The 27,277-nt window shown below is 54.2% G+C and overlaps 2 protein-coding genes across 5 annotated transcripts; both read left to right on the forward strand.

The window, feature by feature from the left end:
• On the forward strand, nucleotides 1-6,275 carry SLC26A6 (solute carrier family 26 member 6). Its single transcript, XM_026075487.1, has 18 exons — nucleotides 1-30; nucleotides 165-275; nucleotides 457-632; nucleotides 781-945; nucleotides 1,309-1,461; nucleotides 1,641-1,723; nucleotides 1,820-1,967; nucleotides 2,088-2,201; nucleotides 2,418-2,495; nucleotides 2,571-2,882; nucleotides 3,045-3,151; nucleotides 3,317-3,386; nucleotides 3,574-3,666; nucleotides 3,940-4,044; nucleotides 4,666-4,857; nucleotides 5,019-5,073; nucleotides 5,460-5,581; nucleotides 5,841-6,275. Exons 1-18 carry the CDS (start codon nucleotides 15-17, stop codon nucleotides 5,862-5,864), a joined length of 2,124 nt encoding a protein of 707 aa, XP_025931272.1. The 5' UTR covers nucleotides 1-14; the 3' UTR covers nucleotides 5,865-6,275.
• Nucleotides 6,276-6,913: 638 nt separating this feature from the next.
• On the forward strand, nucleotides 6,914-15,713 carry LOC112970755 (cytochrome b-c1 complex subunit 1, mitochondrial). 4 transcript variants are annotated; one of them, XM_026075488.1, is made up of 13 exons: nucleotides 6,914-7,022; nucleotides 7,509-7,649; nucleotides 8,033-8,119; nucleotides 9,128-9,257; nucleotides 10,034-10,232; nucleotides 10,888-10,967; nucleotides 11,116-11,231; nucleotides 11,649-11,792; nucleotides 12,081-12,241; nucleotides 13,283-13,368; nucleotides 13,879-13,967; nucleotides 14,520-14,595; nucleotides 15,479-15,713. In XM_026075488.1, exons 1-13 carry the CDS (start codon nucleotides 6,951-6,953, stop codon nucleotides 15,541-15,543), a joined length of 1,446 nt encoding a protein of 481 aa, XP_025931273.1. In that variant the 5' UTR covers nucleotides 6,914-6,950; the 3' UTR covers nucleotides 15,544-15,713. The 4 variants fall into 4 exon arrangements, with proteins under 4 accessions (XP_025931273.1, XP_025931276.1, XP_025931277.1 ...); XM_026075490.1 differs by having other exon boundaries at nucleotides 6,936-6,974; XM_026075491.1 differs by lacking the exon at nucleotides 8,033-8,119.
• The last annotated feature ends 11,564 nt before the right edge of the window (nucleotides 15,714-27,277 follow it).

Below are 27,277 nucleotides of genomic sequence, written 5' to 3' on the forward strand. Positions count from 1 at the left end.
TCAGCGTGGGCATCATGCACCTGCCCCAGGGTGAGCGGCGCGGCCTCCTCGCTGTGCCCTCTTGTTCGGGGCTGTTCAGGGCTTCCCACGGGGATGGGGGGACCAGGGCTGTGGGGCTGGGGTCCAGCCCGCTCTAACATGTCTCCCTGCTGCCCCGTGTCTAGGGCTCGCCTACGCGCTGCTGGCCGGGCTGCCGCCTGTCACCGGCCTCTACTCCTCCTTCTACCCTGTCTTCCTCTACTTCTTCTTTGGGACGTCCAGACACAACTCCGTGGGTGAGGGGGGGGGGAGGAGCGCTTTTTTGCCCTTACTTTGCCACGCTGGTAAGATGGTTGGACAACCACAGCAGCACTGTGGGTGCACTTTGATTTCTGCCTTGGGGGACCGATGCCCATGTGCCTCGGAGCCAGGTCCCTCGGGAAGAGGTCCCCTGCCTGCATCTATTCTGTCCCCCAGGCCCCTTTGCCGTCATCTCCGTCATGATTGGGAGCGTGACGGACTCCCTGGTGCCCAGTGAGGATTTCCTGGAGTCTGTCAACAGCACCAACGTGACGATGGTGAATGAAGCACGGCGGGACGCTGCTAGGGTGGAGCTGGTGGCCACGCTCACCATCCTGGTGGGCGTCTTCCAGGTACGCAGGGCCTGACCCCTCGGCAAGGAGCCACCGGGCAAAGAACCGAAGGGGCTGCAGCACTGCAGCAGCGCCCTGAGCTGGGCTCGTGGCCCTGCTGCCGCAAGCCGCCGGGCTCATGCTCTCCACCTGCCGCTTCTTCTTCCAGGTGGCCCTGGGCTTCCTGCAGTTTGGCTTTGTGGTGACCTATCTCTCGGACCCGCTGGTGCGTGGCTACACCACTGCCGCCTCTGTGCACGTCCTCATCTCCCAGCTCAAGTATGTCTTCGGCATCTCCCTGGGTGAGCACTCAGGGCCGCTCTCGCTGTTCACGGTGAGTGGGGGGCACATGGCTGCCATGGGGACCCCCCCCCCCAGCTCAGCGGGGCATGCTGAGATCCCCAAAAGCCTGCTGGGGGCAGCTTCTGCCTTTGCTCCGGGTTATGACCAAGACCCTCCTTGTTACAGACTTGGCACCCCCCAGAAGTCAGGGTTTGGGCTGGGGTGTCCCCAAAATGGCTGCGTTCCCCCCCCCCCCTCAGGCTTGCCTGGAGGCTGGACCTGGAGGGTCTGCACCGGGGTGGGGTTGGTCGCCGCACTTGTGGCCCCCATCCAAGCCGGGGGAGGAGGAAGAGGAAGGGTGTCCGTAGCATTGGCCAGGTCCTTAGCCCATTGCCTCCTGCTGCCTCTCTGCTAGACCTTCATCGAAATCTGCCAGAAGTTGCCGAAGACCAACGTGGGCACCCTGGTGACAGCCATCATTGCCATGGTGGCCATCTTCATCGTGAAGGAGCTCAACCACAAGTTCTCTGCCAAGCTGCCCATGCCCATCCCCATCGAGCTCATCACGGTACCAAGCTACACGGCTCCCTGCGGGGATGCGGCTGGCGGGTATCGTGTCCCCAGGACGTGGCCCAGCTGGGGCTGGTGTAGGTGGGACTGGGTCCCTCAGCGAGGGCGGGTCTAGGATGGCCTCTACACAGTCCTCGTGGGGGAGGCTCTGCCTCACTTCAGCTGTTCCCCCTGCAGATCATCGTCTCCACTGGCATCTCCTATGGCGTCAACCTGAACTCCAAGTTTGGCATCTCTGTGGTGGGCCACATCCCCAGCGGGTGAGTGGGGCCGGGGCAGCGGGGGCAGCTCTGCTGAGGTGCCACGCTGCCTGCCGGGAGCCCCTTTCTAGCTGTGTCTCCCTCTCTCGGCTGCAGGTTGAAGCCCCCCATGGCCCCTAACATCAAGTACTTTGGGCAGGTGGTGGGCAACGCGTTCGCCATTGCCGTGGTGGGCTATGCCATCTGCATCTCCTTGGGCAAGATTTTTGCCCTGAAGCATGGCTACAAAGTGGACAGCAACCAGGTGATGCTCTGATACACACAGCCCCTTCCCCGTGTGATAAAATAAGGATTTACTTCTCATGGCCCTTGGGGGAGGAGAGGCTGGCACTGTGTTCCTGACCCCCCTGCTCTGTCTTCACAGGAGCTGATAGCTCTGGGCCTCTCCAATTTTCTGGGCGGCTTTTTCCAGTGTTTCGCCATCAGCTGCTCCATGTCACGGAGCCTGGTGCAGGAGAGCACCGGAGGCAACAGCCAGGTGGGTTGGGGCCAGCTGCTGCCAGCGGCACCCTCTACTCCAGCCAGCGCTGCTCGCAGAGGCAGCAGGTGCCAAAGGCCTCCCCTGCCGCTGCCTTTCCCGAGGGTCTGCTGGTGCTGGTGCCAGAACGGCAAGGGGCTGGAGCCGAATGCACCAGGGTGCCAAGGTGCTTGGCGCAAGCCATGCTCGTCTCTCACTTCCCACTCTCCTTGCCAGGTGGCTGGTGTCATTGCGTCCCTGGTCATCTTAGTGACCATCCTGAAGATTGGGGAGCTCTTCCGGGACCTGCCCAAGGTACGTCCCATCTCCACTCACCCTGCTCCCACGTCCCCGGGGCAGCCAGGGAGGGCAGCTCCCGATGGGCAGCAGCCCTCTGTGCCCTGTCTGTCCCAGTCCCATGCAGAGACATGTCAGCAAAGCCCCGTCCCATGGCACGTCAGTGTGGGAATGCCCTGTTTGGGGCTGGATGTGGCAGGATGCAGCTCCTGCTCCACTTGTGGTGCCTGGCATTGCGGGAGTGGGGCACGGATAAGCCCCCGGGACCGGTCCTCTCCATCCTTTCAGCTCCAGGAATTTCTTTCCCAGGCCATCCTAGCTGCTATCATCATCGTTAACCTCAAGGGCATGTTCAAGCAGTTCGCCGACTTCCGCACGCTCTGGAAGTCCAACAGGGTGGACCTGGTAAGGTGCGGGGACTGTACTGGGTGTTTTCCCCAGGGCTGGGGCTGCTGGGCTGCGCTGGCACTGCTGGGACAGGGCTTTCTCCGTCCTCCATGAGGCTCTCATGGCGGGCCAGTGCCAGCGGGAAGGCCGGGTGCCACTGAGCTGTGTCACCCCCTCCAGATGGTCTGGATTGTGACATTCGTGGCCACCCTCCTGCTGAACCTGGACCTGGGCCTGGGGGTCTCAGTGGCCTTTGCACTGCTCACCGTCGTCTTCCAGACCCAGCTGTGAGTAGCCCCTGAGCAGGGGCCGGGGGAGCTCGTCCTGGGAGCCAGGGGCATGCGAGCCCAGGGGGTGTGCTGGGATCACTCAGGAGGTGGTGTTTGGGCACCACTTCCCGAGGGGTGGATGAAGACATCAGCAATCTCAGCTCTTCACTCTTCTCCCTGCAGGCCTCACTACTCCATCCTGGGGCATATTTCTGACACGGACATCTACAGGGACACGGTCGAATACAAGCAGGTAAAAAAGTCAAGGCGCTGGGGGTATGTGAGAAGTGCCTGCAGGAGGCCAGGGTGGCTTGACGCTGTGGGAAGATGACCCAGGGGGGCGTTTTGAGGGAAGTCATGGAAGACCAGAGCTGGGGGCAGAGGAGAGGGCAGCACTCCTCGTGTCTCCAGAGGTAGCATGCCCTCCCTGTCTCCTCCAGGCTCAGGAGGTCCCTGGCGTGAAGATTTTCCGCTCCTCCTCCACCATCTATTTTGCCAATGCAGAGCTGTATTCTGAGGCCCTGAAGAAGAAGGTAGGGGAGAGGCAAAGTCCCTGGGCCACTACAGGCGGGTGCCATACCCTGGTCCCTGCTGCCCTGCCCAAGGGAGGCTTTGGTCCTGGGCATCCAGATGTGCTCTGCCAGGTCCCTCTTGTGCCACCACGGATGGGTCCTGGAGCAGCTCCCTGGTGGCATATGGGACCGCTTGGGGTTGGGTAGCGGGAGGGAGATGGGGGCCAAGTGCCCCTGGGAGAGCTCCCATGGGCTGGCAGCAGTGGACCAGGAACAGGGTGTATCGTTTCACAGAGCGGCACCAATGTGGACCGGCTGATTGAGAAGAAGAAGAAGGCCCTCAAGAAGCTGAAGAAACGGCAGAAGCAAGCTGAGAAGGAGAAGGCAAAGAGGCAAAAGGTGCTTCCCAGGGCTGCGACCGTCAGGGCCCTCTGCCCAGCTCCCCCTCCGAGCTCTGGGGTTGGGTGTCACGGAAATCCCCGTGGGCTCCTGGGAACTGCTCCTGCAGCTGGCTGGGGTGCGTGCTCGGGCTGGGTCGCCAGGTGAGGAGCAGAGATGGAGGCAGGGCTGCAATGCCAGAGCCGTGTCCGAGGTCAGCAGGTGAGGCCAAGGCTGTTAATGATTATGCCGAGGAGCCAGTGAGACACTAATAGTTGGTGAGTTAATCATCAAAACGGAGAGAGCAACAGCTAATGGACCAGAATCCAGGGAAAGTCATTAGTGGGAGTCCGCGAGCCCCTGTATATTGGCAACGGGAAGAGCCAGGTCAGTGCATGGTTGTTGAAACCAGCAAACCCAGACAGGGTTGCAAATGCTGAAAGCGAGATGCAGGTGGAAGAGATGCACCAGCCACCGGACACCACCCGCTTCCCTCACCGTAACACAGCCAAAAGCCCCCTTCCAAACCCAACAACATTTTAGGGAAGGAAAAACAAGGGAGGGTGGCACTTTCCAGCCTGCTGGCCCAGCCCGGTGTGCTGTCAGCTGCTGTGAGGTGATGCTGGGTCTCCTCCCCCCCAGGATGCGGAGAATGAGTGCAATGGGCCAGGCATTGCAGTGATCGACCTGGGTCAGGAGGCAGCGGAGGGCAGCACGCCTGCTGAGCCCACCCTGCGCTCCCTGGGGCTCCCTGTGCCTGACTTCCACACCGTCATCCTGGACTTCAGCCCCGTCAACTTTGTGGACACAGTCTCCATAAAGATCCTGAAGAATGTAAGGAAAAGGCTGGGGGAGCAGGGAAGACGTCCGCCGGCCACCTTGCAAAAAGCTTCCCAAATGCCCCACTGGGGGCGGTGGGATAGCGGCCGTCTGCCTCATTTCCCACGCTCACGGGGCAGCCTGACACCTGTCTGTGTGTTTGCTGCCATTTGCAGATCTTCAGGGATTTCCGGGAGATAGAGGTGGACGTCTTCATTGCTGGCTGCCCGGGTGAGGAGGCCTTGCAGGGTCATCAGCCCTCATGGGGCAAGGCCACCCCTTTGGAAGGACACGACTGAGTGCTTGGTGGCCCACCGTGGCCTCCACATCTCCAGGTGTCCCTTTTCCCAGGATTTCCACAAGGGATGCAGCTCCTGGCTGACATGGAGCAGCCACAGGGCCCTCCTGAGCCCTGGGGTAGCCCTTCCACAGCCTGATCCCACTGGGGTGTCATCTGGCTTGGGGACCCATCTTGAGCCCCATGGCCCCAGTGCGGCATGTCCCCTCATGGGGACTCTCACTGGGGAGGCAATTGCCACTGCAGAGTGGGGAGAGGCTGGTGGGGGTGGGATGGGGGCCACGGTGCCACCATGGTGGGCGCTTCTCCCTCCACACAGTGTCCGTCATCGCCCAGCTGGAGAGGGGCAACTTCTTCAGCCAGACCATCACCAAGCACCACTTCTTCGCCTCAGTGCATGATGCCGTAGTCCATGTCACCGGGCAGCGGGAAGAAGCCCTGGTAAGCATCGGCCTCCCCGCTAGCAGGGACATGGCCATCCTTCCCCTCCTCTGTGTGTCTCCTGGGGGCTGCACTGGGATTGTGTTCATGGGCTTGCGCTGGAGACACGGCTCCCCATGGCGTGAGCCCCTGGGGACCTTGCTGGGTGGCGCACTCCCTCCTCGCCATGGGGTCTGCGGGGCCAGGAGCGCTAGTGGAGACCTGGCATGCTGCTTGGAGGGGTCCAGCTGGACCAACCTCTCACTGCCCCGCTCCGTAGGTGTGCTCCAGCACCAAAATGTAGCCCCGTGAGAGGGGGACGTCGGAGCCCCGTCGCCGAGGGAGGTCTCCAGAAGATGCTCCAGGGCTGGTGATGCGGGACCTCCCACCATAGGGCTCCTCCAAAGACATGAGCTCTCCTGCTGCCGAGTGCTGCTCGGGTGCCAGGAGACCTCCTGCCCTCAGCCGGCCCCGTCGGACGCCCGGCAAAACCGGCCAGCTACCTCAGATACGAGCCCGTCACCAAGCTGGGACACCCTCCTGGCGTGGGGCAGCTCCGGGGCCAAGCCATCGCTGGGAGATGGTGCCAATTTTTGGATCCCCGAGGAGGAGGAAGGCCCCCTCGCCGGACGTGCCCCCGCCTGGCAGGTTGCCCAAGCTGGCACGGGACATTTGCCCTCTGCTCTGGTTGTCAGTGCGCTAAAATACTGTAGCATTTCTGAGCATTAATTTTAAAGCACCATGTGACTGATGAATATTTCTCAATAAACGTGTCCTCAGCCAAGATGTGCTTTTGTCTGTTGTTGTTAATGATTGGCGCTCTCCGGCCAGAGTCTGCTTTTCCATATGAATATTATCGGATGATACAGTTAGGTTGACTCTTAACTACTGTGCCCCTTTGGCCCTTTTCTTGCCCCCGGTCCCGGCCACTCTTTGCACCCCTTCGGTGTCGCTTGAAGACCTTGAGGCGGAGGGAGGCCCTGGTGTTGGAGGGGTCGCTCACGAGCAGCACGAGCAGCCGGGCGCGGGGGTCGGAGCAGCACGGGGCAGCAGGGCGCCTGGCCCCGGGGCAGGCGGCTCCCGGCCCCGAAAAAGGGCCCGCCCCCCCCCCCCCCCGCGTCATCCCCGAGGGACTGGGACCCCCCGCATCCCGCCGCGACGCCCTCCCGACACCAGGCGGCGCCGCCGCACCCCTCGCCCCATTCTGCGCATGCGTCCCCTGCCCGGCTCCTGGCATCCGGCAGCCTTCCCTCACGCCTCCTCCTGCGCATGCGCAACCCCTGGCCCCTCCCCCCGCCGAGGTTCATGCACATGCGCCTTCCCGCCCATCCGTTTCCTCTCTCCTGCGCATGCGCTCTCGGGCCCGCTCCGTCGGCGGCCAAGTGACAAGATGGCGGCGTCCTCTGTGTGCCGGGTGGGCTGCGCGGCCGGGCGGGCCCTCCTGCGGGGCTCCCGCTCCCCCGTGAGTCCCCGCGGCCGGCGGAGGGGGCGGCGGCGGCGAGGGGGGAGCGGCGGCGAGGGGAGCGGGAGGCCCCGCGGGGCCGCCGGCCACAGCCTCCCCGCCGGGGAAGGTCACGGGGACGCGGCGGCCTGCGGGGCGGGGGCGGCGGTCGCTATGGAAACCGCCCCCCTCACACACACACCGCGGGGCCGGGATCGTTCCCCGCTGCGGGGCTCGCCAGGGGCCTTCTGTCCCTTCCTTTCCTCCGGTGGAGAAACCAGGCTTGACTGGACTGTGCGACTCTTCAGTGCTTTTTAGTACCTGTTTAATGTTTGAAACCTCTGCCGGTTTCCAGTCTGCTGTGCCCTTACAACTAAACGTCGCTGGGTGGGTCGGGGCCTGCCTCAGGGGCTTCCACAGGCAGATTCTGTGCCTGGCAGTCTGTTCTGCAGGTCTGGCTTGCAGAAGGGAGTTGCTATTTAATAGTGATAACGGCCTTTTCTTTAGGCGGCCTTACTGACTTTGACGAGGAACCGAGGTGTTGTTACTTATGCCCAAGCACTCCATAATATTCCTGAAACACAAGTCACCACTCTGGAAAATGGTCTCCGTGTAGCTTCAGAGGAGTCTAATCAGCCGACATGTACGGTAAGTTTAAGATAGTTTGAGGACGTACTTGAAATAGTCATTTTTGTCTAGTCTGTAACTGATCTTCCAAAAGTAACAAACCCATATTTGAACCAAAGTTTCTGGCGGAGACCCTTCTTTCTGTTAATTGGTCAGAGCATAAGTGACCAGCAATTATTATACCATTGGCAAAACTGTCAAAGGTTCTTGTGACACTGCTAAATGAAGAGTCTAAATGTATACTGGAAACTGTCAGTTGCTGGTGCTCGTTCTTATTTTGGTGCTACTAGTGGAATACCTCTGGACTGCAGTTTTTTTCCTTGCTGTTATACATATGGGCATCAGGCTTGAATGTGCTGTTTGTTTTCTTTTCTAGTATATGTACTTGCTGCTTTTTCTGTTAGGTGGGTGTGTGGATTAGGGTGGGGAGCCGCTATGAAAATGAGAAGAACAATGGAGCCGGTTACTTCCTGGAACATCTGGCGTTTAAGGTAAAGCAGTATGCTAGATCTGGCATAGGATTGTGTGGAGATCTGTCCTGGACAACTACTTATATGTTGAGCTCTCACTTCAGAGGCTGTTGTTGTTAAAAGAGAGTGTAAATCAGTTTATCTGAACCTCAGAAACTTTGTACGTAGTAAAAAAATAAATTTTTACAAAGGCACCTAACTTATATGGTGCTCTGTGTTTGAACATGTGGCAAGCTGCAAGCATGCATGAATTACGGCAGCTCTTATTTGCTAATCATTATTTCCCCTCGTAAAGGAAGAAAATTTTAAGTAACGACTGAGACTGAGTCCCTAACCCTGTGGTTCTGATCGTGACCGTCCCAGCTCCTCTGTAGCGCGCGCACACACACAGGACAATATTATGAAACATGTTTCTTCAGGTTAGCAGGCAGAGCTCAAAGCAGCATTTCCTGTAGCTGCTGACTTTTCAGTGGTTTTGTTAGTGGACAGGCAAAGTTTGAAGACTCCAGCTCTTACTTCCCTAATAACATAACTGTGTGCTGAACAGTCCTTTATATGTGCCTACCAGGGCAGAAGGCCTGGGGCTTGCTGACTCCCATCCAGCCCGTGCTGTCATAGGCAACTGCAGCATCTGATTCAATCCTGAAGAGTCGAGCTCTATTTTAGAAGTAGTTTTCTGTTCCTATTGGAAGGTTTCTCCAGAATATTGCTCCTTGGATGGCTAGAAACTCGCTTCTCATTTCTGGTTCTGGCTTATTCTTGTTTTACTTCTACTGATGTGTTCTTCAGCCACCGTTGTTCCTTAGCTTAAGCTCAGATTCTCTTTGCCTTTTGGGTTCTTACTGGTCTTTCAAAATACATCTCAACCTTTCTTTAGTTAGGGTAAGTAAACCAAGTTTTATATCTCTTGTTTTGTGCACTTGCTCTTGGCTTTTATGAGTCAAGTGACAGTTTTTACTGTTTTAGCTCTTTAGCTTGCCCAGAAGGAAATTTGACCATTCTTAGTTGCATTTACCTGGTTTCTTTCAGGGCACAAAGAAGCGTCCTTGTGCCGCTTTTGAGAAGGAAGTGGAGAGTATGGGTGCTCACCTTAACGGGTACACCTCGCGTGAGCAGACTGCCTATTACATAAAAGCCCTGTCCAAGGACATGCCCAAAGGTAGGATGGCTGCTGGACAAAGTCCGATTCGGGGATTGAGGACTAAGCAAGTGTGTGTGTATGTGTGTGTGTGCCTCTCCCACCAGCATCCTTTCTAACAACAGACTGAGCAATGAAGTTGTAGCTGAGCAGTAAATTGCAGGTTCTAGGTGACAGCAGAAGAAAGCACTGCCGAAAAATGGTGCTTCAAGGCTGCGAGCTCGTGTGTTCTTAAAACCAGCTTTTGCAAAGCTCTTAGTGTCATGTTGCGCTACATTGCCAGAAAAGAGAGGGAGTTTCGGTAATCTGTGGTTGTTTTATGGATTTGGGAAAATGAGGTCGATGGCAGCTACTGTGTCACCATGCTACCTTGTGCATGCTCCTATTTGTGTCACTTGTCCAGGGGTTGTGATTTGAGTCAGAGCCAGTGTTGTGGGCCTCGCTGTAGATACGACAAGCTCTCTGCAAGGGTTCGGCTTGTTTCTGCGCTATACCCTGCTTCTGTTGTGCTCCCCCTTTTGCAGTCATGTTCCAACTTTCTGCTTGCACTGATGAGCTATCAGGGGCACACAGCATGCAAACCTGGAGGTTTCTTCATGCCAAAACAGTGTTGTTTCTCTCTTCGATGCTGTGGGAAAGGGTAGTACAAATCTCCGTTATGTTGCTTCCCCTCCCCAGCATGGTTTGTTGCTCACTGCTCTTGCCTGTGTCCCTGCAGCTCGCGTGTCTCTTCCCCTTTCAGCAGCACTGGGCAGCAGTCGGGCAGTGGGATGGTTAATGTAGGAAATGTGTTACAGTTGTTGAGCTTCTGGCTGACATCGTGCAGAACTGTGCACTGGAGGAATCTCAGATCGAGAAGGAACGTGGCGTCATCCTTCAGGAGTTGAAAGAAATCGACAACAACTTGACGGACGTTACCTTTGATTACCTTCATGCCACTGCTTTCCAGGGGACTGCGCTGGGCCGCACTGTTGAGGGGACCACTGAGACCATCAAGTGAGCAACAGATTGGATGTGGTACCCAGGCCACAGGTTCAGTCCTTGGGGTGCATGACTCCCACTTCTCAGTAATGGTGACTGCACAAGGGAACCAGTCCAGGGTGTGTGCAAGGAGCATGTGGTGCTGTACGCAGAGGTGATCTGCTCTCGTGAGCGTTTCACTTTGTCTTGACTGTGTTTTCCCCCTTGGTGCTGGTGTAAGTGTAGGAGTGCACACATCCTTCTCCAGAATTGCCCTTCGTATAGGATGTGTGAGGCTGGTAGGGGCCTGGTCAAACCTTCTCCTATGCTTATCAGTTTGACACCTTGAGAGAGTTTAAGAGCTAGGGATGCTCACTAGAGCAGCAGCCTCAAGCAGACGCCTGCTAGGCCATTGGTAGCCCAGTGAGCAGAGGCTGATGCTCGCCTAGCCTGCATTTGAACTCTGTCCTTAACTCTCTATCTTGGCTGCTTATTTCCATTCTCTATGTTCTAGAATAACAGTGTGAGGAAAACAGACACTGCAGTCACACTTCTAGAAAGTATTGTTTCCCCATAACTAAGACAATCAAATACATTGCTGCTGTCTCTGCACTGTACTCTTGCTTCCCATAAGTTTCTCATCCTTCCATCTCCGAGTTGCTAATTTATTAAGTCTCTTTGTGCGCTCTAGGCATCTGACTCGTGCAGATCTAGCTTCATATGTTGATATTAACTACAAGGCACCTCGTATGGTCCTGGCAGCTGCTGGAGGTAAGTCCTAGATCGTTGTGACTTTAGAAAGCCCGGGTATTTTCAAGCTGGTGATCAAACCCCTGTCGCACAGAGCTGTTATCTCTAACATAAAATAAGATGATTTTGTTAAATGAAGCTGTTTAAGGCTGCAAATCTCTGTTGTCAGGTATTTCGCACAAGGAGCTGGTAGATGTAGCTAAGCAACACTTCAGTGGAGTGCCCTTTACTTACAAAGAGGATGCTGTGCCTATTCTCCCACGCTGCCGCTTCACCGGGAGCGAGGTAAAGTTGTTTTGTTCCTCAGCAAAGCAAGCAGCTGTTGCCAAACTGCTGAATGAATGTGAAACCAGGTATAGCTCCTTTTGGAGGGACAATCTGTTCGTATATCTCAGAGGAGCTAATGAGCGAACAGGCAGCAGCTTGGTAGTGCCTCGACGCTCCGTTCTTGGGGCTTGTTGCTGCAGTGTAATGAGTGTTAGATAGGGCCAAAATCCTTTAGGAATGTGAGGTCGTTGCTCACATCATCTACTGGAAAACTGAAACCAGAGGCAGCTGGTTCGTGCTCAGCTCTGCCTGAGACTATTTGATTTCCCTGGGATAATATTAAGTCCTCTAATTTGTCCACCTGGCTTTGCACCAGACAGCAGACATAGCCATAGTGCTGATGCAGCTCTCCTCTGCTCCCTGCTGGTTTTCTAGATCCGTGTCAGAGATGATGCTCTGCCCCATGCCCATATTGCCCTTGCCGTGGAGGGTCCAGGATGGGCTGATCCCGACAATGTCGTCCTCCTTGTGGCTAACTCTATCATTGGACGCTATGACCGCACATTTGGAGGTGGTAAGGTAAGAGAGTTGGGAATGTGGCTGGGAAAGCCCAGAGCCCTTTAATTAATTCTGGAGTCCTTGGGTGGATGTGCTAATGGGGTGCTATTGTGTTTACCTTCCAACTGTGAAGTGGTCAGGAATCTAGAAAGTGGGATAGAAGTGTAATCGGGGCTGATCCGGGACAGTTCTTGGGATGTGTTGTGCTCTGTGTTGTCTGTGGTCTTTGTGAAAACAGCTCAATTGGAGGGGATTTTTGCTCTGAGAAAGCTTTTATATTGGAATGGCTGAGGGTATCTCTATTTACAGAATCAGTCCAGCAGGCTGGCTACACTTGCCGTGGAGCATAAACTCTGCCACAGTTTCCAGACGTTCAACACCTCCTACTCTGATACCGGCCTCTTTGGTTTCCATTTTGTTTGTGATCCTCTGTCCATAGACGATATGCTGTCTTGCGCTCAGGGCGAGTGGTAAGTATGCCTTCAGCAAAAGGTTCTGTTTAAGATCTGACCCTCTCATGGGCATCTGAACTGGTGGAACTCATATTAGATCTTCAGAGCACTGTGTCTCTATATGAACTTCTTGATAACTCACGTTCTGGTCAAATCATCCTACGAGTGGTTTCTGTAACTGTCTTGGGATGTGGCTTTTGAGAGAAACAGGTATCAGGAGTTGTTTCTTCTCATCAAACTGCTGTTGCTAGTTTTATCCCTTTGGGCTGGTTAGGTTTTTAGCTCGTGGTTTCCCAATTTTAGCATTGAGATTTGGGGATGAGGTTTTTTTTATATTTAAGTGAGATTGTTCTTTAGGGAAAAGGTCCTTGCAGGTGCCCAAGAGGCTTTTTATCTCCGTTGTCTTTTTAAACTTGGGCAAAGCAGGCAGAATTCTTGTGTTCACAACTGTTGTGTTGTGGCTGATAAATGCCTCGCTGCTGGGGCCGTCCCAGACTTAGGGAACCTTCTGTCTGTTTGTCTTATTGTGTACATTTATATCCCAGTAATGGTTAGAGGCTACAACGGAGATTCAGAGCCGTGCCGTGCTGTGTACGGAGCAGATGGAGTTAGCCCTTGCCCCAGAGACCTTGTTGTTGGCAGGGGAGAAAGGGATTTAGCAGCTGGAGTTTAACAGACTGTGTAGAACTGCCTTGTTCTTTCAGCACCAGTTTCCATAGCAGCTGGCCATGCGTGGGAATAGCTGACGAGCCGGCTCTTGTGACAGCCTACCGCAGACCCCTCGCCTGGTGGCTAAGCTAGAGCCGGCACCAAGGCTGCTTAGAGCTTTGTGAGTGTAACTCAGCATGTAAAGCGCTGGCTGATGCTCCCCGCCTGTAAGCTTGAACTCTTTCTCTCACCTCCTGCTGTTCAGTGCTCCCCTGTTATTAGCTACTCTGCAGTGGTCAAGATTGAGTCTCTAGCCTGCAGGAGAAACGTTGAAATTGGCTTATTCCTGCAGGGGCTTGGGAAGGGGAGGGATTCACTTACTCTTTAGTGGTCTTTCCATCTCCTTTCCAGGATGCGTCTGTGCACTAGTACCACAGAGTCAGAGGTGAAGAGAGCCAAGAACTTCCTCCGAAATGCCATGGTGGCTCAGCTGGATGGTATGTTCTGGTTTATGGAGTGATCGCTATGAGGCTTTCAGAGGGTTACCACTCCTGTCCCTCCTGGGGAGCAGGAGTTCTTTGCTAAACGTTACAGTACCACAGGCAGGCATTGAGCAAAAGTCCCTCTGCTCTGCTCTGTGTTCCTCTTGCTCCGTTGTCAAAGCGTCTGATCCCAGCCTTCTGTGCTCCAGGCTGGCCCTGACTGTAAACTTCTGGTCATTCTGCTGCTCAGAGTGCTGAGCTCATGTGCTGCTTGGCAGAGTTAAAATGAGACACTCAAACTGGTCTGTATTAGCTGTGAACAATTCTGGAGACTAGGGAGAATCTTTCTATTGCTTAACTCCTGCTGGAGCTGCTTGGAATGGTAACTACAACTGTGAGTTTTATCTGGAGCTGTTTAATAACTAGAGTTGGTTGTATCTGCTTTCTCCAGACTGATGATCAAGCTATGAAATTCCAGAAGGCTTTTTATTTTGCTCACAATGTGATGTCTTCAACATCTCCTAGGTACTACCCCAGTGTGTGAGAATATTGGAAGCCATCTCTTAAACTATGGACGCCGTATCCCTCTGGAGGAATGGGATTCCAGGATTGCTGTAGGTATCCATTTGTTTTTTTGGAGTACCTCAGCATACTTGGTGTCAGCCTTGGTTCTGGCCTTAGTCTGCTGCAGTGACACAAGGCTTACTTATCCCTTAGTCAAGATGCCTGGAGTCCAGGCAGTCAGCTCACTGATGGCGATATCTGTGTGTTAGAATGTGTGACACAGACTCTCTGTATCTTGTGTCCCTGTGGCTGGATCCAGTTCATCCCAGAAAAAGGGCGTATGGCTGTGTTAAGCCACACAACCTGAAATTCTGTATCAGTTTCCCTAGAGGTGGCCACTCTCTAGTTTGTATACTTCTGCAGCCACTGTATCCCTTCTAAGACTGCAGTTTTTGGACTGCCATGTCTTCTGTATCCTCAGAAGAATGCCTTATGTGGAGCGTTGTCCGACCTTGTGGCGGATGAGAGCTAGACAGTTGGTTCAGATGGCCCCAAAGGGTCTGACAGTGTGTTTTTAATGGTCTCGATATGTAATGTCAGTAGTAACTTGCAAATTGGAGAAATGCAGAAGGGTTATTGACTGCTTGTTTGATGCTTTTTAGGCTGTTGACGCAAGAATGGTGCGGGAGGTCTGCAGTAAATACATCTATGACAAATGCCCAGCAGTTGCAGCAGTTGGTAAGTGAGCAGGCGATTAGTATGTGGTAGCTCAAAAAAACCAGGAGGTGGTCAGGAGCTGAGTGGAAGCAAAGTGCAGGCACTTTCCACACATCTGTTCTGGCCTCTTAATCACTCTGGTTCTTTTGCTGTTATCTTCCTGCCTCTGCACATTAGATGTGCCAAGGCATGTTTGCCAGGAAATCAAACCCGCAGATGATGGAGGTACAGTGACAGTGAGCTGCTGGCCATCCTCCCACCTCTCTGCTTGCTGCGGAGCTGTGACTAACAGTGGGAGTCCCAGAGCTGGGTGGGGGCTCAATGGTATCTGCCAGGTGTCCTTACCCTGGAGTCACGGTGGTTTATGTAAGGGAAGTGAAGGGGCCTGATTCTCTTGTGCTGCTCCGACATGTCTGTCTGGCCAAGGACAAATTCCTCTTGGAAAGCCTGCCTGAACAGCTAGCTCAGCTCAGCTCTGCTGCCTCCTTCCTGTGTGTAGTGGATTCCCCTCCTCTATGCAGCTGTTTCCTCTGGGCCTACAAAGTAGAGCAGTCTGGAAAAAGGAGAGGGTTTTCAAACAGGAAGCTGCAATGAACTTATCAAAATCGCTGTGATTTGGTGGCTCCCTGTGTTTCATACCTGAATGTGAAAGTGTATTCAGCATTGCGGAGCACCGGGAGAAGGCAAATTACTCTGAGGAAATTAATAATGGTTCTTCTGTCAGGACATGGTTTCTGCCAGCTTTTCTGGTGCAGATTTGAGCTGTACTTGCCTAGTTTTGTGTGTAGCTATTCTGGATTCTGAGCATGGTCTGCTCTGCCACTGTCTGCTCCAAGAATGTGGGAACTGTTTCACGGGAATTTTAACTACCTCTCCAGTGACTAACTCTGTTTCGCTCACTCAGGTCCTATTGAACAGCTTTTGGATTACAACCGTATCCGCAGTGCCATGTACTGGATTCGTTTCTAGGATGTGTCCCTGCAGGATGGAAACAGTGAAGTTGTGGACTGTGACAGGGCTCCTGAGGTTCTGTCTGGCTCTGAATGTCTTGTGCGCCAGGGTCAAGATCAGTCCTGTCAAAATGGCTGTCATCTTGATGTTAAATGTGTAATAATAAAAATAAATATATCCTAAATGGAGTTGGCTCTGCTGGGGAGTTGCTCTGTCTTGCTGGGCTGTGTGTGTAGACTGGCTTAACCTTTCCAAGTCGGTGATGTACTGGGCCAGTAAGTCTTGATTTGTCTGGGGTCACTTTACAAAAATCTGGTGTCTGTAGCCTGTTCCTCCTCTGTCCTTATCTGGTATTGTCCTGCCAGGCCACTGAGTTCACAGGTCTTGTCTTTAGGCTGGGAGGAGCAAGTCTTCCCCTGGTGTAAAGCTGTCAGAGTGGCCCTAGTTATTTCTTCTGTGTGCTTCTGTGGAGTGGCAGCATGGTCAAACTTGGGTTTTAGCATTATCGTTTCTACAGACCTAAAATGAAGGGCCCTCATCTGAGGGGACCGCTCTGCTCCCTTTCTGCTTGTCAAGGAGATCAAAATGCTTCTATGGAAAGCTTGTCCTCTTCCAGTCCCTGCGGTGTGGCGTTAATATTTCTGGCCTCACTGTTTTTTACCCTCTTCTTGTTGGAGTGACTGCTTCTTCTTTTGCAAACCCTCTCTCTTTACTCATTTCCAGATAAAACTGGTCAGCTGACTTCACACCATTTATCTAAACTCATGAGGGCAACCAACCTGGCTTTGCCTGATGTGTTGGTGGAGTTAAGGGGGTTATTTGTAGCAGAGTTGGGAGCACTGTAAGGAGCTGGAGCTGTTGCTAGACAAACACCTCTCCAGAACCTTAATGGGATATAGTGCCTCTCATCCTTAAGCTTCTTGGTTAGATACGAGCCAGCTCAGCAATGAGCCGAGTTGGTTTTTGTCTCTGCGTGTCTCCTCCAAATGAGGCACCATCTGATCAGTCCTTATGCAATAGCTGAGAAGCTGCTGACTAAAGTGTAGGGTGACCTGTCCTATATCTGGAAGATAATCTCTAAGTTTGAATGGTTGAAAGAACTACACAGGTCTTCCTGCTTGTCTGGTGTCTGTCTTTGGGTTCTTGTTCCCATGTCTTGCCTCCAGAAAGCTGAAGTATGGAACAGAAAGCAGACAGAATCAAACTGAACAAGTGGAGAAAAGCTTCCCACCAGGTGGCACTAGCCTATCACATCTCTACTTTGAAGCAGCAAGGTACTTCTGCTTAATTTTTGTCTTTGGGATAATTCTCTTTGGGATTCTCATTTAATTTTCAGGTGCTGCCCTGACAAGTGGGATTTAAAAATAGTGTAAAAGTTTCCAAGAGTTAGTCATTACATTTGAGACTAATCCAGTGTACTAAATCATTTGCGCTGAATCCGGATTCTTGATGAGAGAGTCAGTGTGTCTGAACTCATTGCGTATACTAGGCAAGTTCAAAACTGTTAAATGTTCTTGATGCAATTTGAATTTAACTATTGTTGCAAGCTCTGGCTCGTTACAAGCACACTAAGGGCTGAAAAACTGAACAAGCTCACTTATGCCTCAAGCCTTGTGGAATCAGTAAATGATTCTGTCTTGGTTTTATGACTGCAATTAGACCTTAATCTTCTGTTGTCTTCCATTACTGTATTTTTTCTCAGTGAGCTTCCAGGCTACTTTACAATTGGTGAGGAGTATGGGGAAGGGAGATGTACATCCTTGCTTTGTTTATTTCCTACAAGTCGTCTTCTCTGGAGCTACCTGCTTGGAAATGGCTGTTTTTCTTGAGTAATTCCCCAAGCCATCCTGCGCTACATCGTGCTGAGGAGCAAATTCAAACCCCTCTGCAACTTTTGCTTTTCAAACTGCTTTGTTTCTGTGCAAAAGAGGCAGGCTGGCTGCCCTGAGCAGCGTGCTCACAGCACTTCAGTGAGGACTCACACCTGCTCCCTCCTGACCACAAGGCTGCAGCTCTGCAAAGTTGGCTGGGTAATGTGGCATCGGAAGGTATTTTCAGATGCTTTTATCCATGTCAGAATCTGAGTATCTGGGCTGATCTATGCTGGAAACTGCGCTGCGGTGACTAGCGGTGTGTGCAGTGCTATGCGGTGTCCGCTAGCAGCTGGGGAATGGTGGCTGAATGTTGCAGTGCCGTAATGTTTGTCAGCATCTTCTGGCTGTGTTTCCAGTGGCGCTTTGCCTTGAAGTGCCTGTGGTGTTTGGGCGCTATGAAAGTTCATGCTTCCAGAAATGCAGGTATCTCACCAGCTTTAAAAAGTGAGAGATGGTGTGATATTTCACACAGTTTTTATTTCTTTGGTGGTAAGCAACCTTTACAAGTAGCCAGGGTGGGGATATAAAAGTTGGGAGAGGAAGCCCGTTCAAAAGTCTAGAGTAATACTGGCTGGTAAGACATCTTTGATCAGAGCCTTGCTGAGGGGCTTGGGAAGCATAACCTAGAGTTAGTGCTGAGTCATCAGGTATTTGACAGCTGGATCCTTCAGTGTCAGAGGAAGTGAAGCTCTGAACTAGTTGGCAGGTTTCTTGCTGTTTGATGAGCCACAAGTCTGTATTTCTGTTCCTCCATCAGAGCAGCCTCAGTCCAAGGGAATCCACACTGGGCAGTTTCTGGCATGGCAGAAATATCTTACCCAAATGCTTTTCCTGATCCTTGAAAACGTGAGATCTTTTGCTGGACCGCTCCCCTCCCCTTCCTGTAATTTCTGCTACCCGGTGAAGGACAGCAGCAGCGCTGAAGGAGGGAGTTGGAACCATCCCTAGAACAGGGCAATTTCACTGAAATTGGAGATGGCCTGGGTGACCTAATAAATCTGTTTCCTGGCTCTCCAGACAATGTGGGATTGTTCTGCGGGGCTCTTTGACCAGTCTAGTTTTCAATGGCTTAAGTGTTTTATTTTGCTACCTCACTTGGAAGGTTACTTGGGATCCCATTAGACTGTGCTGATAAATTTAGTCTGATGTACGAATTGGCCTTTGCTCCCTCTCCTTTTGCATGGTGTTAGCTGTCTTATCCTCTCCCATTAGAGTTCCTTCCTTGGAGGATACACCCTTCACCTACCTCTAGGCAATTGCTTTCCCTCCCTGACACCTTGGCTCTCCATCTCTTGGCTGGAAGAGAGGAAGATTTGGAAAGGAGGATGCTGTGCATTGTTTTGTGCATGCGCGCTCTATCCAAGGTGTTGTATAGCCACCTGCACCAGTACTTCGCTGACTTTCCACCATGCAGCAGAGCTACTCCGGGAGCATAAAATTTAGCAATGAAAATGGGAACGCTTGCTACGCACTTCTGCTCAGCGGTCCAGGTTTCACTGGTCTCTAACAGGAAAAGCTGTCAATGCCCCCAGCTTCGGGTTGCAGGGCAGGGACAGATGTACAGGGTGGATCTGCTTGTGGAGCAGGCAGCCCCTTTGATATGTGAGCTGCTTGTTTGGGATTTGTGCTCTTGCCAAGAGACGGGCCACAGCAGCCAATTGTCAGTAGTTGCCTCACCTGAACTAATTACCCCCCCTGGAAAGTACAGTTGATACTAATCATAGGTGCTGAGCCAAGCCTGTCCTCAGGGAACCGGGGAGCTGCAGAGAGGCTTTCACACAAACGAGAGGCTTGGATCCGTGCCTCTCTTTTATGCCAGAGAGCTTTTGGGAGGAGAGTCCTCAGCCCTCCGGGCCTGGTTCTCTACCAGCTCTTCTGCTGAGGCCGGTGGAAAATTGCTGTAGCAGCAATAGGGGAACAGGGTTTAGAAGACAGAGCAAGAGAAGTGCAGCTTTGCTAGTGTCTTGTGTTCCCAGATCCTAATACTACTTGAGCCCATTGGTGCAAGGATTGAACCAAGAGATGCGTGTGGCTATGATCAGGTACCTTTCATCTAGGCCAGCCCCTATATAGCAGGGTTTGTTCAGAGGGAGGCTGAGCCCTTCTTATGAATAAATGTCACTGCAGCAAGGTTGCAGGATGACTACGGTGAGGGTGGTACACGATACTTGGCAGACTTCCAGGCTTGGCCTGCCCAGGCCCCATCTGCTTTACCTTGCCTTTCTGTGTAATGTGGGCACTTTGCACACCAGGGGAGAGGAGCAGGGAGCAGAGGTACCTGGATACATAGTCAGAAATTAGAACTTGGAGCCATCACTGCATGTTCCAGTGGAATGTGCTGGGGTTGCCCTTGCATGTGGCCTGGTGGGTTTAGGCATGGCTGCTCCAGCAGAGGAGTCGGAGGTTCCGGAGGGGCTAAATCTTGCAGCTTCTAAGATGCTTGGAAATGGAAACAGCTCATCTAAAGTTTTAGCATATTCATTGCTTGAAAAAGAAGTGGACAAAGGGCCCATCCAAGCCTGACTGCCAGCTACAGCCATCCCAGACGGATATGAGCTGGGATTAAACGGGGAACAGCTAGTGGCAGGATTTGTCTTCGTTGTCACAGAATCACAGAATGGTTGAGGTTGGAAGGGACCTCTGGAGATCATCTAGTCCAACCCCCTGCCCAAGCAGGGTCACCTAGAGCACATTGCACAGGATTGCATCCAGGCATGTTTTGAATATCTCCAGAGAAGGAGACTCCACAGCCTCTCTGGGCAACCTGTTCCAGTGCTCTGTCACCCTCACAGTGAAAAAGTATTTCCTCATGTTCAGATGGAAGCGTCTGTGTTTCAGTTTGTGCCCGTTGCCTCACGTCCTGTCGCTTGGCACCACTGAAAAGAGTCTGGTCCCATCCTCTCGACACCCTCCCTTCAGATACTTGTACACATTGATAAGATCTCCCCTCAGCCTTCTCTTCTCCAGGCTAAACAGGCCCAGCTCTCTCAGCCTTTCCTCATAAGAGAGATGCTCCAGTCCCCTAATCATCTTTGTAGCCCTTCGCTGCACTTGCTCCAGTAGTGCCACATCCCTCTTGTCCTAGGGAGCCCAGAACTGGACGCAGTACTCCAGATGTGGCCTCAGCAGGGCTGAGGAGAGGGGGAGAATCACCTCCCTCGACCTGCTGGCAACACTCTTCCTGATGCACCCCAGGATACCATTGGCCTTCTGAGCCACAAGGGCACATTGCTGCCTCATGCTTAACTTGGTGTCCAGCAGGACTCCTAGGTCCTTCTCCGCAGAGCTGCTTTCCAGCAGCTCAACCCCCAACCTGTACTGGTGCATGGGGTTAGTCCTCCCCAGGTGCAGGACCCTGCACTTGCCTTTGTTGAACTTCATGAGGTTCCTCTCTGCCCACCTCTCCAGCCTGTCCAGGTCTCCCTAAATGGCAGCACAGCCCTCTGGTGTATTGGCCACTCCTCCCAGTTTTGTATCATCAGCAACCTTGCTGAGGGTGCACTCTGTTCCTTCATCCAGGTCATTGATGAAGAAGTTGAACAAGACTGGACCCAGTACTGACCCCTGGGGGACACCGCTAGCTACAGGCCTCCAACTTGACTCTGCGCCACTGATCACAACCCTCTGAGCTCTGCCATTCAGCCAGTTCTCAATCCACCTCACTGTCCACTCATCCAGCCCACACTTCCTGAGCTTGTCTATGAGGATGTTATGGGAGACAGTGTGGAAAGCCTTGCTGAAGTCAAGGTAGACAACACCCCCTGCTCTCCCCTCATCTACCCAGCCAGTCATTCCATCCTAGAAGGCTATCAGATTGGTTAAGCATGATTCACCCTTGGTGAAGCTATGCTGACTATTCCTGATCACCTTCTTGTCCTCCACATGCTTGGAGATGGCCTCCAGGATGAGCTGTTCCATCACCTTTCCAGGGATGCAGGTGAGGCTGACTGGCCTGTAGTTCCCTGGGTCCTCCTTCTTGCCCTTTTTGAAGACTGGGGTGACATTGGCTTTCTTCCAGTCTTCAGGCACCTCTCCTGTTCTCCATGACCTTTCAAAGATGATGGAGAGTGGCCTAGCAATAACGTCCGCCAGCTCCCTTGGTACTCATGGGTGCATCCCATCGGGGCCCATGGACTTGTGGGTGTCACATTTGCCTAAATTATCTCTAACCCGATCCTCCTCGACCAAAGGAAAGTCTTCTTTTCTCCAGACTTTCTCTCTTGCCTCCAGGGTCTGGGGTTCCTGAGGGCCGGCCTGAGCAGTAAAGACTGAAGCAAAGGTGGCATTCAGTAACTCTGCCTTCTCTGCATCCTTCATCAACAGGGCACCCACCCCATTCAGCAAAGGGCCCACGTTTTCCCTAGTCTTCCTCTTGCTACTGAGGTATTTGAAGAAGCCCTTCTTGTTGTCCTTGACATCTCCAGCCATATTTAATTCCAAATGGGCCTTAGCCTTCCTCGTCACATCCCTGCATACTCTGACAACACTCCTGTATTCCTCCCAAGTGGCCTGTCCCCCTTTCCACTTTCTGTAGACTTCCTTCTTCTGGCTGAGTTTTGCCAGGAGCTCCTTGCTCATCCATGCATGTCTCCTACCCCCTTTGCTTGATTTCTTGCTTATAGGGATGCACCGCTCTTGAGCCTGGAGGAAGTGATGTTTGAATATTAACCAGCTCTCTTGAACATTCCTTCCTTCTAGGGCCCTATCCCATGGGATTCCTCCAAGTAGGTCCCTGAAGAGGCCAAAGTTTGCTCTCCTGAAGTCCAGGATTGTGATCCTACTTAGTGCCCTGCTTCCTCCTCGCAGGATACTGAACTCCACCATCTCGTGGTCACTGCAGCCAAGGCTGCCCCCGACCTTCGCATCTCCAACCAGTCCTTCTTTGTTTGTTAGTACCAGGTCCAGCAGCACACCTCTCCTTGTTGGCTCCTCCACCACCTGTGTCAAGAAGTTGTCACCAATGCTCTGCAGGAACCTCCAGGACTGTTTGTGCCTAGCTGTGTTGTCTTTCCAGCAGATATCAGGGTGGTTGAAGTCCCCCATGAGAACCAGGGCCTGGGATCATGAGGCTATTTCCAGCTGTCTGTAGAAGGCCTCATCGACTTCCTCTTCCTGATCGGGTGGCCTGTAGTAAACACCCACAACAGTATCACCCATGCTAGCCTGCCCTTTAATCCTTACCCATAAGCTCTCGACTCGCTCTTCATCCACCCCTAGGCACAGCTCGATACATTCCAGKTGCTCTCTCACATAAAGAGCAACTCCACCACCTCGCTTTCCTGTCTCGTCTCTTTAACAGCTTCTCTGGAAGTGGTGAGTTTGGCCCTGAACATCCTCATTAAAAGCTGCTTTAGCCCCACCAGGCTGTCCAAAGAAGATCAATGGTTCTCACTTTTCCATGCAAGTCTCTTCTTTCCTGCTCCCCTCCCTATACACACGTTCTCACCTCAAGGCTCTGAGGCTTTTACTGGGGCTGCTAGGCTGAGGTTTGGCTTTGATGCCCTTTGAGCCCCTTCCCAGAGGGCCCAGAAGAGGTATTAGAAGCAAAGCACCTCCCTGGGGGTGGCCATGCTCATCAGGCTGAGAGGTGAGAGCACTGGGTGATGACTATTCCCTGTGCCTCAGGGAGGAGAACTCCCCTAGACCCCAACTCCTGGCTGGGTGCACATCACCTGTGGGGTGGCAGCCTGAGGAGGTCCCAGCTCTGGTCTGTAGGTGCAAAGGGTTTCTGTCCAGGAGGTGTCAATAGAAATAGTGCATTTGCTAATCATCCATCAGACACTCTGGAGGCACCTCCCTCCTTGAACTTCTATTGCTGCTCCATCACTTGGTTCAAGCAGCAAGGTATCTAGCTCCTTTCATGTCTCTGAGCCTTAGCCCAGCATGAAGAATCTTGTTATAGACATTTGAAAGAAAAACTTTCTAAGGATTTTGTCCTGCTGCAGTGCCTGTCCCTTGCAACCTGTGTTCATCAAGGGGGTGAGAAGACACATGCCCAAAGCCTTTATTCTGCAGAGTGGATGCCTAGAGAGAGGAGGCTTGAGTTGCTGAATGAATGCTGGCAAAGGGGAAGGAACAGGGCTGAAGGTGGAAACCCAGCTGTCTTATGGGGGCAGGAAACCTGGCAAGAAACGGCAAGAGCAGCTCTAGGAACTGGAATGACAGGCAGAGCCCAACAGCAGCCTGTCCATAGTGACTTCCTGCCTTAGCTCATCTGGCACAGAGCAGTACCCTGGCGTGCTGAAGAGACTTCCAGGAAGAGGCATCTGGTAAGCACGCTTAAGCCTTGTGTGTGTGTGTGTCCCAAGCATCTGGGCTCCACGTGGCAGTTGTGCAGAGGCATTTCCACCCCTTCCCCCAGCACCGACTGCTGTGAGGCTGAAGGTCCCCCTGCCTCCAGCCAGGCTCTCCAGCGTGGCTCTCATGCTTCCCCTGCTTTGTTTACAGATGCTCCAGATGCGCAGAGCTTGGCAGGAGCCCCTATGACATGGGAACACAAATATCTCCGGCTGCTGCCTTGCACACGCAAAGCGGTGACTCACAGGTGAAGTCACCCCAGCTTTGTTGAGGAGGACGGAGTGGGCTGAGGTCTCTGGGATCCAAGGTAACTCCTGGAGGTGGTGGTGTGCCAAAGGCAGGATCCTGCACCCTTTTGTCCTTCAGATGGCAATGAGGAGTGGTGCTGAGGTGCTGGAGAAATATATTCTCTGCAACCAGCTGCAGCTCTGAGAGGTCCCGTTGCTGTTCCTCTGTGGATAACCTGTTTGAATGCAGACCATATCCCTGTCCTCTGTGGGAAGGTTGCTTGAAGTGATCAGCCTTCCCTGTGGAGGTCTGGGGAATCCTGCCCTATGTCCTCTGCTATGTCTATAGAGGTCCTTGCATGAGATGTATGTGGATGGCAGCCCTATGCCATGCTGGTGACGCAGCCCTCCTGCTTGATGGAGATATGAAGTCATCTTGGATGGGTCTGTGCAGGAGAGGAGTTCCCATGGTGACAGACAGCGATTCACCCTGACGGGGCAGGGTGGATGTTTTGTCCTTTTTATTCTTTTCTTCTGGAGTCGGGCACCCAGCCAAAGAGCTGAAGGAGCAATGGCACAGCCTCTTGGGGGAGAGCGTTGAGGACAAGTCTGGTCTCGTTAACTGCACAAATCCCTCTGGAGAACAATTCCCCATGCCCAGGCTGCAGCCCCATCAGCAGTGGTGCTGCCTCCTGCTCCCTTCTCCTCCAGCAGCCTCCGGTCCTCGAGGCATGGGGCTGCCTGGTTTTCTCTCCCCCACATCAGCCAGGCACCACCTAGCACTGGCCAAACTTTTATCATCCTTCCCACGGACTGTGGCTGCAGCGTGAAATGCCTGCTGCGGTATCCCACAGCAGCTGGGATTGTTGTTGCAGCTCCTCTCTCCCTGTGCTGTTAACTAGCATAACGCTGGTACGGGAAGGCGCGATGGCATCCTACCTGCAAAGGAGCTTCTGTGTGCCCTTCGCAGAACCCAAGACTTGGCCTAGCAAAGGCTTAGACATTTCTCCTTTCCAAAACGCTCTTTACTGAAGGCTGTAGTGTGGCCTCAGCTCTCCAGACGTACGTCCCCCTTCCATGTCCCCGCCTGTGCTGGGAAGGGGCCTCTCTTGCCCCTGCCACCCCTGGTACAAGCTGTGCTGTCCCCTCCCTGGCTGAGCACGTGCCAGCCGCTGCCTGCTGGGCTGCAGTGCTGCAGCGCACGTCTCCTGCCGGTGCTTGAATCGCAAGGAAATGTGTGCTTGGTTTTCTGTACGGGTTGGTCGGGTGTCCGTTGCGCAAGGATCAGCCAAGCCCTATGAAGAGTGGGATGGGGGCTCTTCATAAGAGTTGCCAAAAATTTATATGCAGCCGCAGGTAGTTTTTTTTTTTTTTTTTGGGGGGGGGGGGAAACGTTGTGATGCAGGTTGTGAAACGCTTTAATAGAGGCAGGGAGGAAGCGTCGAGCAATTACCCTGTCCTCATAGTGATGAGATCTGCATCCCAGACTCAAAGTGGGGAAGTCAGAGCAGGATCTCTAGACAGTTAGAGCAGGGAAGGGAGCAAAGGCCAGCCTTTCCCAGAGACCCTGCCTCGGAGCAGGGAGGCCTGGAGGGTGCACACGTGGGGGAAGGTGATGAGTGTCCCCAGCGAGTGGTGTTGCAGCAACAAGGGATTGGGGTTGCAGTCCGGCTGCCCAGGGGTGCCGGCACAGCGCGCCATCGCTGCCCTGCCTTCGGGCCTCATCAGGCACGACGCTGGGGTAGGGGCCTCCGAGCGCTGACTCCTTGGAGTTACAGCTGTGCCTCGTGGCAACTCTCCTTCCCTGGGATTACATCTGCCCTGGGCCACCACAACTGGAGTGGCATTGACTGTTGTCATCTGGAGCACGGGGAGGGGGAACAAATGCTCCGAGTCCCATAAAGCGGCACTAAACCTCAGCAAGGAGCTGGTTCTTGCTGCACAGCTGGCAGCATCCCGGGAACAACTCCAGCTTCCCAGGCTTGCTCGCTGCCCTCTTGCCACTCATCCTCCCTGCCTGGCGAGCGGTTGCTGAGCGCCGCTCCGTCAGCACGTGCTCCCCTCGCCTGCTGTCCTCCCCTGCCGCGCTGCTTTGCGCTCCAGCCGCTCAGCGGGGGATTCGCCTCTCCCCTCCCAGGGCCCGCGGGGGCTCCTGCGGCTGCGTTAGCCTGCGGCTGGCCCGCATACCGTGCAGAGAGCCAGGGAGCCCTTCTCCCCCTCGCCTGGGCAGGGCATAACTTGGAGACGGGCGGCAGAGCAGCTGCTGCAGGTCCTGCCTGCAGGGCAGCACGCAGGGGAGGCGGCTGCGCCCTGCGCGCCGGCTGCTGCCAGCTCCGGGGACGCGGCCGGGCTGGGGAGAGAAGGGCTGGAGCCGAAGTCGTGCTGGCTTTGCAGCCCTTGCCCCCCCTCTAGCAGGGTGTCGGGGGGTGCGGAGGCGCTGGTGCTGGGGGGGGGGCTGTGGGCGCTGCACGCTCCCCTGATGGCAGGCACCCTGCCTGGTCCTGCCTGCAATGCCCTCCTTGCCGGATGATGCTCGAGGTGCCCGGAGACGTTGGCGTTTCAGGTAACACGATCTGTCTTCCTGCGTCCCCCCCGCGCTGCGGGGAGGCACCGCTCACCCGGCCTTGCCCCGAGCTGCTCTCCCCGGTGCCCCCGCAGCCCCCCGTGCTGCCTGCGGGCTGTCCTGGGAATGCCGCCTTCCACTCTGCATCCCGCTGCCAGGCCAGGGCGCAGTGCCGGCGGCAATGCTGGGGGCTAACAGGGACCCTCCGGGCCGGGGCACCCCCGGGCTGCGTGCGGCCATGCGCCGGGGCTCTGCACCGCCTGACGGCGCGCGGTGATAGGGAGCCGGGGCGGGCACCGCCTGGCTGAGCCGCCCGGCGTGTCCAGTCATGCTCCGCGCGGCGCGGCCATGGCCCATGCAAGCCCCGAGCGAGCGCGTGCCGGCGTCTCTCCGTCACCTCCGCTTTCATTCGCGTCTTCCTTCCCGCGGGTATCCCGGGGAAAACCGCTCCCTCTGCTCTCCCCGGCCCTGCTGGTGCTCTGCGGCGGGTTCCCCCCGCTCCCCGTCTTGCACAGAATCGCCCAGAGCCCAGCGGTCCCGGAGTGCCCCGGGTGGGTGCCAGGCACTCGGCACCCAGGGGCTGCCTGCAACCCCCCCTTGCCCGAGAGCCAGGGCCGGGCCAGGAGCTCTTTAATCCGAGCCGAACTGAAGTGCCCCGAGGCTGCAAATTTGGCTTTTCCTTGGAAGAGGCAGGCGTTTCCCTTCCCGAGCCGTAAGCGCTGCCTTCATGGTGTGTGCCGTGCCAGCCGAGCTGGCTCTAGGGCAAGCAAAGGCCTGGGGGCCGCGAGCAC

This window comes from Apteryx rowi, unplaced genomic scaffold (assembly GCF_003343035.1).
Source record: "Apteryx rowi isolate R43461 unplaced genomic scaffold, aptRow1 scaffold_405, whole genome shotgun sequence".
NCBI lineage: Eukaryota > Metazoa > Chordata > Aves > Apterygiformes > Apterygidae > Apteryx > Apteryx rowi.